We start from the raw sequence: 12,763 nt of genomic DNA, 5'->3' as shown, positions 1-12,763 counted from the left end.
GCACGTTGATTAGTAATCGACTCTCTTAGAATTTATTTACTTTCTCTTCTATCTCTTGTACTAGAAAAAAAGTAACCAGCCACAGTTAGATGTTAGATACCAGAGAAGCATGCTAAGCTCAGCACGTTCAAAAGTAAGTGTTAAACAGTAGCCGTCAGAAGTAAACATGCATGTTTACTCTTGCTGAAGCCAGAGTTTGCGCTCTGCACCTAGGCCTCGGGCTACAACTGCTTTATTATTCATTTTTCATCTCATTATCTCACCTGGCTTTGCAACCCTTACTGAGTCTGTTCAGTGCATCACCACCACCACCTCCTCCACTTCCTTCTCCACCACCACCACCTCCTTCACCACCACTTCCGCTACCACCACCTCTTCCTCCATCACCTCCACCTCCACCACCACCTCCAACACCACCTCCACCACCATCACCACCTCTTCCACCATCACCTCCACCTCCACCACCATCACCACCTCTACCACCACCTCCACCTCCTCCACGACCATCACCACTTCTACCACCGCCTCCAACACCAGCACCTTTACCACCAGCACTACCTCCACAACCACAACTACCTCTACCACCACCACCTCCACCACCTCCACTACCACTACCTCCACCACTACCACCATCACCACCACCACCTCCAACACCAGCACCTCTACCACCACTACCTCCACCACCACCACCATGACCACCACCTCCAACACCAGCACCTCTACCACCTCCATGTCCACCATCTCCACCACCACCTCCACCACATCCTCCTTGGATAATTACAGTCGCCTAACCTAACTGCTGGCCACTGTGCTATCTTTGCGGATCTATAGTATGTTCTGTGAAAGAAATTCTATACCCTCTTCTGCTTTTATGGCTTTCCGTTTCCTTTACTTGTTTTCAATGCTAGATGTCGAACTGAGGGCTGCACACGGGTGAGGCAAAGACTCAATATTCCCAGTTCCCATTAGCTTCAGTTAGTTTTTTCCTTCCTAGAAATGGTTTCTGTCTATAGCCCTGGCCGTCCTGGAGCTTGCTCTGCAGACCAGGCTGGCCTCTCCTCCTGAGTGCTGGGATTAATGATGTGTGCCACCAGTTTCGGTCTTCCTATTTTACCTGAGTCTAAGTCAGTGATTTCCTAAGTGAAGGCTTGTGTATAAGATTATCTGTCTGGGTGTCGGTCTTCATTATCACAGTCTCCCGTTTACTTTCAACAATTTATTTGTTTATTGCTTTGAGATGATGTTCCACGATGCTGGTTAGGCAGGCTTCAAACTCCAGGGCCCAAGTAGCCAGGATTACAAGCGCTCGTCCAGATCTTGCTAATGGTCTGTGGGTGGGGGTGGGGAGCAGACACAGCTGTTGAACAGCCATCCCTGTGAATGCTTATTCAGACATTCCTTCTTGAACGCCTTATCCAGTGGCCACTTGACACTGAAGATGTCCAGAAAGCAACATTCTTTGTCTACTTTGTCCCTGCCACACAGCATTGAAATTAAGACTGTTTAATGAGTTTATAAATTATCTAGTTTAACTAACAATCACAAAATAGGTGAAGTCCGTGGTTAGGAACTTTACCAGGAAAACATGGCCAAATTCGTAAGTGGAAAACTGACTGTGTGGTTGTTCATCAAGTAAGATACACAAAGGCAAATCTGTTCTCATAAACTAAACAGGATTTTGAGATTTTAAGTAAGCTTCTTAGCTATCTTCCAGATTTCACATCTCTGTGATAGCCACTAAAAGCAAATATACAAATAGATCCTTCTCCAAATTTCTGTATCCTGGGTTATTAAAATAGATCTTCAGAAAGAATAAAGCATTTGTAAGATTCTTAAAGATCTTAAAAATTTAAGTAGTCATTTCCTGTAAGAATGAATAGTGTAGCATCAATAAATAAAACAATTTGAGAGCTTTTTAAATTCTTTGTAGACTATATTTTGGCAACACAGTTAATACTTACTACCTTATATGATCATCATAAATCCCACAAAATCGTGAGTAAACAAACACGCATTCCAAGTTGAGTTTGCTGTTAAAGCACTGGAGACTTTTGAATTTGGATTAGTTTGAATTCTTCTATAAAATAGCTTTCAGGCTTCCCGCTTGCTTTCCTACCCTCTTACCTTCTCTGTTTACGTTTCTGTTTTGGCCTTGTTGGGCTGCCTGCTTCTCAGCTGCTCTCTGCACTTTGATTCCTGAACGAAGTTAAAACAATGTAGCTCAGTGCTGCTGGGGGCGTGGCCCTTGGACAGTTTTTTGCCAACCCTGAGAACCTAAGTGAAGAATTCTAGAGCGAGTCTTTAGCATTCCCAGGATGCATTTTCTGTGGTCACGTTTGTGTCTAAGTTCATGGCTAGTGGACAGATCTGTGGGTGGGGTGTAGACAGGCCACATCTGCACGGTGTATCTCTCTGTACGAGGACAGTGGAGAGCTGCATGCTAGTCAGGCACAGGGAGCCATGTGGCCTGTTTGTGTTGGTCATTCCGGACTCCGAAGATGTGCAAGTTCAGTATCCTAAGTTTCTGCTTTTTAAAATGTTTCCTAAATCTTAGAGAATTTATATTTATCTTGAATTCTAATTTACACAGCAGGTTTTACTGGATGTCTTAAACTATGGACATGCTTTTTCTAATTGTGACACCAGCAGATAATTGAGTGGTGACAGTCATTCCAGGGACGTCCTGGCTGCGTCTACACCAGAGTAGTTGAGAATGTTATTTCTCAGTGTAGCTGAGTTCAGGATTTAGCCATAATGATAAAGAAGGGTGAAGTTGATAGTACGTCGTTCTCGAAGAAGCACTGGCTAATGGAATAGAGTGAACGTTAAAATTTATGTGGGATCTGAATGCATGACAAAAATAGGCCTCAGCATAAAGCAGATTTTAGGATTATCATAATCATTAATTAGTACTTTGCGTCTCCTACCAGGTTTCACTTCAAATTGCTGTTAAAACAGGACAGGGCTGGAGGAGATGGCCCTGCCCTAAATTTCAAGGACCTGAGTTTGATCCTCAGAGCCCACGTAAAAAATTGAGCCATGGTAACCTGAACCTGCCTTTGTAATCCCTGTGCAGAGAAAGCAGAGCCAGGGAGATCCTGCAGATGACTGGCAAATTCAGCATGGTCTATCCAGTGAGACTGTCTGAGGGTGGATAGATGGTAGAGAATGAATGGATGGATGGATGATGAATGGATGGATGATGGATGGATGATGACTGGATGGATGGATGAATGGATGGATGGATGGATGGATGGATGGGTGGGTGGATGGATGGATGGGTGGATGGATGGATGGATGGATGGATGGGTGGGTGGATGGATACGTGGGTGGGTGGGTGGATGGATGGATGATGAATAGATGGATGGATGGATGGGTGGGTGGATGAATGGATGATGAATGGATAGATGGATGATGGATGGATGGGTGGGTGGATGGATGGATGAATGATGGATGAATGGGTGGATGATGGATGGATGGGTGGGTAGGTGTGTGGATGAATGGATGGATGATGGATGGGTGGGTGGGTGGGTGGATGGGACAACACTTGAGGAATGACACTTAAGCTTGTCATCTGACCCCTATACTTGACATTCATCACCCTAGCCCCATCTGTGCCTAGGGTATAAACTGTTCAGATCTGCATAGTGTATAGGTTGGTCCAAGAACCGTGGGAAGACTGTTTAAGAACGTCAGCTTTCAGACGGGTAAGGACTTCCACAGACTGGGGAACACATGGATTACTGACACAAGGAACACGTTTTTCGGCTTCATTGCAGATAAACACAACTTGCTGTAAAATTCATGAATTTTAAAGGGCTACGTGCAGTTTGTACTTCCGCCTCCCTTTCACGATAACGCACTCTGATAATGACCACACTTGAGAGATAGACGCTTACATCAGAATGTGTTGGGAAGAGCCTTGCGCCATGCTGTGTCAGCTGAACTCCATCTACTGAAGTCTCGGTAGTTCACTGGAGGCTTAGAGGACTAAACACTAATGCTTTAAGTTTGAAATTCCTGGGGGGAAAAAAGGTTAGCTTGGTTTGATCTTATCAGTCTGGCTAATCGACTCTTGTATGCTAAGTGGTTATATGTTGGCTTTCCAAGGGAAATTTTCAGTCAGAAGTATTTGAACTTCAGGTGAACTTTGGGTATTTTTGCAAGATAAGAAAGTAGTTTGGTGGCCAGCTCTATAAATATGTGCCTTAGATTTACTTGGCTGTTAGCTGGCACCCACACACACACACCATCCCCCATTTCTTTTTTCCTTTTTTTTTTTTTTTTTAATCATCTTAACCTTTTGTGCAAGAAAAGAATGTCAGATGTTTTTCAATGGCAGATAAAATCAAAGAAGAACAACAACAAAAAGGTAGTAATTATATGGTGAAGTTCCTATAGCTCGCCTTTGTGGGCTCCTCATAAAGTGAGACTAGTCGATGAACTAGGTGGTTGCCATGGTATTGCGTGTTTGAAAATTGCCATCAGATCCCATAGGATGAAAAGATCTGACTGCAGACTTCATAAATCAGGGGTCCATTTTTTTTTCTCTAAAAGCTACTGTCTTTATTTAGGGTTTTATTGCTGTGAAGGAACCACTGTGACCAGAACTCTTAAAACATTTATCTGGGGGTTGGTTACAGTTACCAAGGTCTAGCCCATTGGTGGGAAGCATGGAAGGCAGACATGGTGCTGGAGAGAAGGAGCTGAGAGCTCTACATCCTGGTCCACAGGCAGCAGAAATGCACTGTCACTGGGCCTGGCTTGAGAATATGAGACCTCAGAGCCCGCCTCCACAGCGACACACTTCCTCTAACAAGGCCACACCTCCTAATAGTTGTTGGGATAGAAGAAATCTGTCATCTGGGCAAATGTTTATGAAACAGTAAGGCCTGGGTCAGGTAGAGAGAGAGAGAGAGAGAGGGAGAGGGAGAGGGAGAGGGAGAGGGAGAGGGAGAGAGGGAGAGAGGGAGAGAAGGGGAGGGTGGGGTCAGTTTTTTTTATGTTACTTGCTCCCAGGTGTAGGTGGGCATCTGAACCAGTGTATGCTGGGAATGTTTGGCTGTTTCCATGGCAGTGGATGTGCAGGTCCCTGTCACCTGTGCTGAGAGGAGCTGTCCGGGGTTTCAGCACCAAAGTTAGGAAAAAGATAAGGAGGGGGTATGTTCTATGGAGGTGTGGTGAAGTATGTCGGGGGGGGGGAGGGGGTACCTCTGGTGGGCCCATGTTGGGAATCCCTTTTCCCTGAGGGACCTGCCACATGATGGTATAGTACAGAATAGAGTACTCAGGGCGTGGGGAGGGGAGTTAAGAGGGTAGCAGGTGTGGGGGAGGGGTAGAGTAGAGGCTGGCCATGAGAGAAGGGGGGAAGGGAATGGGAGTGGAGGGACAAAGGGGTAAGACCAAGAGGGCAAGAGAGTGGGGAGGGGTATATAAAATACACCCTTTATAGTGCCAGGTAACTAACTGTGTGGTGGAGTTTGGATAGAATCCTAGGTTTTACAGTTATTTTGCATATAAAATATTTCAAGTGTCTAGTAATGAAAGATTACAAGTTTGTTTTGTTTTGCTTTTTGAGACAGGGTTTCTCTGTGTAGCCCCAGCTGTCCTGGAACTGACTATGTAGACCAGGCTGGCCTCGAACTCATCTGCCTCACATATGCTGGGATTGAAGGCATGCGCCATCGATGCCTCGCTCCATTTTTAAAAATGAGCGAGGTTTTTAAAAAATGAGTATCCTGAACTTCCTGAGGTTGCTTTATTTTTTTTTCGGCCTGCTTCTATGAGACTAGTTTTAAAGTGATGTCAAAACAGATTGTTTCACTGTAGATGCACTAGTGCAATTTACTATAGATGATCCCCAAGTGCTTCCCATGAGCCCTTCCTCCTGGTTACTTAAGCCTTCTGTAATCTCCTCCCAGGCCGATCGATCGGTCGAATGTATAGCAAAAGGACTCACTTCATCTTGAGACGGGGGTGTGGCAAACCCTACAGCCTCTGGCCTGGTTCCAAAATTTTGATCTCTCCGGAAACCTGCTGCCACAGATTACACAGCCCACCGGAAGGATCCACATATTATGAGGAATTGAGGCCTCTGGCTTACAGCAGGGAGGCACTGCGTGTTTCTGCTCACAAGAGACCCACGGTCTTAATTACCCCCTAAGCTGCCTCTAAATTCCCGAACAACAGCAACTTTGAGTCAATAAGTGTGTGTTATCTGAAGCCACAAAGTTTGGGGGTAATTTTATTATAGTAGAAGATGTTCAGAGAGCAGAGCAACACCTGTTACATTAAACACTTTAAATATTGACAATGCTGTTAATCAGCTGTAAGGTAGTGTTTAGTTTCAAGAAAGTGCTGGCTAAAAAGTTCCCAGAGTGGAAGAAGTTGCCTGTATGCAGACTTTCAGTTGGAAATATGAAACCTTATGCATATCTCCTTACTTTTCTCCCTTCAAATTACATTTTTGATGTTTTTATGTTTTGGAATTCGATGAGACGTTGAACTCTGGAAGTAAAAGGCTATTTCATTTTCATGTTTGCTTCTTTGAAAACAAGGTTTCTCTGTGTAGCCCTGGTTGTCCTGGAACTCACTCTGTAGACCATACTGGCCTCAAACTTCGATATCTGCCTGCTTCTGCCTCCCTAGTGCTGGGCTTAGAGGTGTGTGCTGCCATAGCCCAACTATTAAAAAAAAGAAGGAAAAATAAAGAGAAGTAAATTCCCCCACCGATGTCTACAAGGTCCATTCTGTTCCAGTCCCTCCTGTGCCTAGCCTTGGTGGCCTTGTTACTGATTCACCTTGGTGGCATCCCCTGTTGAAAGTTTGTGGTTGCTATCAGCATCTTCAGGACCCAGAACAGTGCCTGACTCTAACAGCCACTTGGGAATTAGCTGAAAGAATTAATGTGCTTTTATACCCCTACCCCCGTTTTGTGTTAGACTGAGGATTAAATTCTGCAGCTGTAAACAAATTCCCTGTGTCCTCAGGGAGTGTTAGCAGTTCAGACTAAAGAGAAAAATAGCCTTGACATTTTTTTTTTCTTCAAGGGTGCTAGGAATGTTTATATAATATTCACTTTTATTTCCACAGCACAACCAGTGCTCCCGAAGATGAAATCTCAAATAGATATCCCCGGACAGACAGAAGTGGTCTCAGTAGACACAACAGAGATACAAATGTGCCAGGCAACTTCGCTTCAAGTAGCGCCTTGGAAACGAGAATTGAAGACCTGGAGAAGGTATGACTTATGAATTATTTAAAAATAAAATTAGCGGAAGTTAGCATTCTTCTCTCGTTTCTAGGCATCATGCTTTAAAAGGGAGGTGGGGCACCCAGGCGGGAGGCATCGGTTCTCCAGGAGCAGCTTGGACTCCTTATCTTGTGTGTTAGGGCCCCCGCTGACACTTCCTTAGTGCTTTTCTGTCCACTTAGGGTGGCAGAACTTCAGGACGGAGCCAAGTTCTCGAACTCCTTGATTCAGTAGCCATGCCTGCTCCATCAGGTCGTACTTGTAGTCTGAGGAGCAGTGTTTTCGAGTGCTTAGACCTTTGCAGTCTGCCTGTGCTGAGCAATGTGTGTTCGGAACATACTGTTGGTTCAGACCTTACAGCCATTCCCAGGTAGGCCAGTGTTTGGTATTTGAACAGTTTTTCTGTAGGAATAGGATAGAAACACTTACTTACAGATGTTTGGACAACAACTCACATGAACATTGCTGTAAACTCAGGAGCCACAGAGCGGAGGTGTGTCCCATGGACATGCGTCTGAAACTGGCAATGGTGCTAACGTATTTGGTTGGAACCTGTTCAGTTTCACAGAATGGAAGTCACTCCCTAGGACACAAAGGTTATTTTGAGATTTAACATTTTGACTTGCTGCTTACACAGCAGTGATATTTGGGTTGATTTTCAGCTTTAAGCCCGTTTCTGATCGGAATCATTATTTAAATTTGAAGGCTTAGAGAATACACATTATTAGTTTCCAACAGGTTCCTTCAAAAGACATTCCAGAGGAGCTGAAAGGCAGCCTTTGATGGCTTTGCTGGCCTGCTGCTTTCTCTGAGGGCTGGGAAAGAAGTGAGTCGTACTACAGAGCTTGCCTGCTCTCCCAGTAGGCCCTGGAGTCTTGTCTGTTTTGGGTTTATTGAGACAGTACTAAGTCTCATACAGTCCAGTTAACTGAAAATGCCTGTGGATCTCTCCTGTCTGTCAGCCTCCACCTCCCAAGAGCTAGGATGGTGGGTGTGTAAAACAACAAGCTAGACACCGTGGATTCAAAACTTCTAAATATTTTTTTAATTAAAAAGCATTTTTATTAATTTATAAGTATTATGTCTCATTATGGCATTTTGCAACAAAAATTTCTTTTTTCTTTTCTCAAGCCTGTGCTTCCGAACTCTCTTTCTTTCTTTCTTTCTTTCTTTCTTTCTTTCTTTCTTTCTTTCTTTCTTTCTTTCTTCTTTTTTGGTTCCATATAAATATGTTAAGGGGTGTGCTTTATTCATCTCCTAGGAGGTTCCTTTTATTAGAATATATTAATTATATATACTAACGGGCCTCATGACACTTCATATATGTACATACATGTTTCATTCGTATTCATCATCCCCTCACCACTTCCATACATCGTCTTCCCAACCACCCCACTTCCGGACTGTCTGCGTGAGTTTCACTGTGGCTGTTCACAGGCTCATGGGCCTGTGACTATAGCACTAGAGAAAATGCCTCTTCCTCCTGCTCCACCATTCACTGAATTGTTGTTTCGGCAGGATCTTGTTAATGGTGCTCCGCTCCTGTTAGCTTTAACCTCCCAAGTTCAAGGGACCCTCTTGCCTCAGACTCCCAACTTTGACACTGTATGGTCCACCATACCCAGTACCTAATGTCTCTTTTAGAGGAAACCCACAACAGCAGAAAAATTACAGCATTTCCTTTATAATTCACGAAAAGTTTGTAATTTTGCTATTTAAAAAATAGTGTGTTCTCCTCTTCTTCCTTTACAAAGTTGGTGTGTGTGTGTGTCTGTCTGTCTGTCTGTCTCATCATCACCGTCATGTCTTCAGTGTCAGATACGGCTGAAAGAGGCTTTGCTTATGTCTGGGGCCTTGCTCTGTTATTGACGGGTGATTGACATTTTCAAATACTGTAGTCAGCCTTGTGTTTTACCAGATTGTATTTACAGCCTTGTGGTGAACTGTAATCGGGGTCCCTGTTGATGCCTTGCTATTTATCCACTAGGAAGTCGTGAGAGAAAGGCAAGAAAACCTTCGCCTTGTGAGGCTGATGCAAGATAAGGAAGAAATGATTGGAAAACTCAAGGAAGAGATCGATTTGTTAAATAGAGTAAGTGTTTCTGTATGTCACTTCTCTTTGGTGATTGGATGAAAGCCCGTAAGGGTGAAGAACTTGGTCGCCGCCTGTTTGGTTTGCTCCTTGCTTACTAAGGCAGTCATTAATGGCGAACCCTATGGTGCCATTCCATAAGCTTTGCGTTTTTGACACTTCTTCAAACGATACTTGGATGTCCCCAGCCCCGGGTTGCAGTCCCCAGTGTTCGCTTTGGAGCCTTTCCTTTCTCAGTTCACCCCTAGAATTACTTCCTGCCTGAAGCCGGAAGCGTCTGCAAAGGAGCCTGTGGTGAGAAAAGATCCCGTCTGCTTTTTACAAGATTTTGTCTAAAGTAGAGGAAAGAAAAGGCACAATCCCCTTACCCAGTCTTAACTCCAAACCACAGACTAATTAAACGGACGTGCCATGGGTTAATCCCACATGCCACACCGAAGGAGGGGCTTCATTGCATTCCAGCCTCTTTTAATGCAGCTCGAAGGCAACAAGTGTGTGTGACGGATGAGGATGGGGTGCCCCGTTTAACCTGCTCGAGGTGGCGCATAGTCGTTGGCTGAGCCAGTGTTTGACTTGGGTCTTTTGTAGACTTTCATCTTGATCCTAGTATAAGCAAGTCTCTGTTTGTGCTGGAATTCAGTTTAAGAGGCTGGGCAAATATTTGTGATGCTCAGGATGTGTTTGTGCTGTCTCAGACGGCGGGCGCATTAAAAAGAACCAGAAAACCTCTTCCTAAGTTTGTAGTTTAGTCATGATTCATGACGGTCTCAACACTTCCGAATTTTATGAATCTTTATCAAGTATGTAGTTTGCTAATGATATGAGATTATGTTTTATCATTTGATTTAAATTAATAGTTTGAACATATTGGTTTCTTAGCATCATTCATTCTTTGAATAAATACCAGTTCTGACGTTGCTAAAGTGTTAATCATCTGCCTGATAGTCCAACTTCAAAGTGTAAGTTCAGGACAGTGCTGCACTTGAGGGAGACTTTGTCAAGTTTTAATAGTATTAACTGCAAAGACAAGTCTATACACGTCTGCTTTTCTCTTCAAGTGATAGTTCTCATAAGGAAAACTCACTTTGGTTTTAGTACTAACTATATGGCTATATATTTTGATGCTAGAAATGTAATGCAAGGCACACACACCTGTGTGTGCATGTGTGTGTGCATATGTGTGTGTGCATGTGTGTGTTCACAATGTTAAAACCTTCCTTGATTATTTATTTATATATTTATTCATTTATTTAGGAAAAGAATCAGGAGAGTTGACCCATTCAAGTAATGCTAGGGCATATTCCATGTAGTTTTTAGAACGTGCCACTTCAGAGTTAGTTGAATAAGTGAGGCATCCTCTTGCGTTATTTTTATGTCGACTTTGCAGTATTTCCCGTACTTTAACCTGTTGTTTTCTCCATACCCCCCAGGACCTAGATGACATGGAAGATGAAAACGAGCAACTAAAGCAGGAAAATAAAACTCTTTTGAAAGTTGTTGGGCAGCTGACAAGGTAGAAGACGCAAGGCTTCGGTGTGGGAAACCCTGCTACTAAACTACTGATGAATGTCATGGCTAAGGCTAGGCTAAGGCTCCTGGGATTCAATTCATTCAGAGAACTGTATATTTATTTCTAGGAAACACATGGATTTGTTTTTTTCAAAATTTACTCTCTTTCATTACTAGTTTTTAAAACGTATAAGCCCTGAATTTCACATAGAAGTAACGTTTTTAGTTATTAAAATGATAGGAAATGCCTCTTGGATTTGTGGGACATTCAGATAACATGTGTTTCAGAGTAACAGTCATCTGCACTTACGTTTTCTATGTTAGCATATGTTCTCCCTAAAGGAATATGCATAGTCTTTGTTTACATGAATCAAATACTGGGGGAGGTGCCTACAGATGCCTTATTACTAATTTGTGCGCCTTCGGTGTGTTAGTACTGACTCAGAAAGACACGCCTCCTGTTGTCTCTTCCCACATGCTGTAATGATTTCGAGCAGTAATAGATACACTATTTTGTAAAGCAGTAATCGTTCAGAGAAAAGCTATTTTCCAGAGTTACTTCGTATGTTCTAGTTGGCTAAATATAAACTTAAGAGAATACTTGAACTGTGTGTTATAGTAAGTGAAAAATTACTATTTTGTGTTTGAATATTGAAAAGAATTTCAATAACTTCTGAAAAAAGACAGTTAATGTATAGTTTCTTATGTAGGTACTATTGTTCTTTCCTTTTTTTTTTTTTATAATTGCTTTAGGGTTTACTAGTAAATAGTGGGATATTTAAAAAGTTGTTTATTCTTCAGGCCTTGAGTTGGGTACAATTTCAGTGTTGAAGGGGAAAACTAATGCTGTTGTTAGCGTGTGCTTCAAAATCAGAACCAAAATATTTTTCTACAGCTAAAATATGTACACATGTGTCAACATGTGTAAACAGAGATACCACAGAATAATCTCAACTGATTCCTGAGTGGGAGGCACCCTGGGACACCTTTTTGTTAAGAGAGAATAGTCTCATAAATCCTAACACTGAAGATTTGAAAGCAACCATATTTGAAGATTTATTAAATAAAGTTGTCTTCTATTAAGTTTCGTTGGTATTTCGGGTTGTCTTGTGTCCTATTTTTATATAAGAATTCACCTCCTCCTCCCCCCTTAACATATGGATGACCTGTCATCGAACCTCTTTCCTTTTTCATTTCTCTTTAATGATGCTGGGGACTGAACCCAGCAAGTAAGTACTCTACCACGGAGAGACCTGATAGCTGATCTCTAGTCCGGGTAGGTGAATCTCTGGCAGACATACTGACAGCCTGTCCATCGGCATTCAGAACATGAACATGGTGAAGCCCTATCGGGAGCCCTCCCAGCCTGTTTACCCCACTCTCAAACCCATTCATTGATCCACTGTTGGAAAACCAGGGAAGAAAAGACAGTCGGGGGAAGTGTGGAGTAGTGACACACATTGACAACTTCTTCCAGAAGTGTGTACATTGTCCACGTGTCTTCCCCGCTCCTCTCGTCAGAAGTTCGGGATTGACCATTCATCAGAATCACTTGAGGAAAAATCAGGATTCCAGCTGTAGCTCCTGGAGAGGCGTGGTTTAGACCTTGCTTCTCAGCGCTGCGCTGCCACAGGCCCTCAGCTGTTGACTCTTAAGTCACATTAGCTTTTGAGTCAGCAGCTGCTGTGTTTGATGTCACTGGAGCTCGACCTCACTTTCCTGAATTTCCCCTTTAATTTAGTCGTTCACCCAGTCTACCCAACAGTGATCTGCTGCCCACACATCAAGGCTCCGCCAACTCTTGGCTATGAGGTACTCATCTCTTTGGTCATCATTGCTGTATGGCAGAAGTATCCCCATTGCCTTATTCCTTGCTTACATATAGAGGATCAACAGACAACCCTAGTGTG

At 43.3% G+C, this 12,763-nt stretch overlaps 1 protein-coding gene across 1 annotated transcript in view; it reads left to right on the top strand.

The window, feature by feature from the left end:
• The window catches only part of PAWR (pro-apoptotic WT1 regulator), a 77,003-nt gene extending 65,110 nt beyond the window's left edge, over positions 1-11,893 (top strand). The window contains exons 5-7 of the mRNA XM_080935651.1: positions 7,093-7,240; positions 9,240-9,344; positions 10,775-11,893. Of these exons, the coding sequence (XP_080791777.1) occupies positions 7,093-7,240; positions 9,240-9,344; positions 10,775-10,861 (340 nt within the window). The 3' untranslated portion in view covers positions 10,862-11,893. The remainder of the gene's footprint in view (positions 1-7,092; positions 7,241-9,239; positions 9,345-10,774) is intronic.
• Positions 11,894-12,763: the final 870 nt, after the last annotated feature.

The sequence above is a fragment of the Micromys minutus genome, assembly GCF_963924665.1.
Source record: "Micromys minutus genome assembly, chromosome: 22".
Taxonomy (NCBI): Eukaryota; Metazoa; Chordata; class Mammalia; order Rodentia; family Muridae; genus Micromys; species Micromys minutus.
Note: the sequence above shows the minus strand (reverse complement) of the source record. Positions and strands in the feature narration are given on the sequence as shown.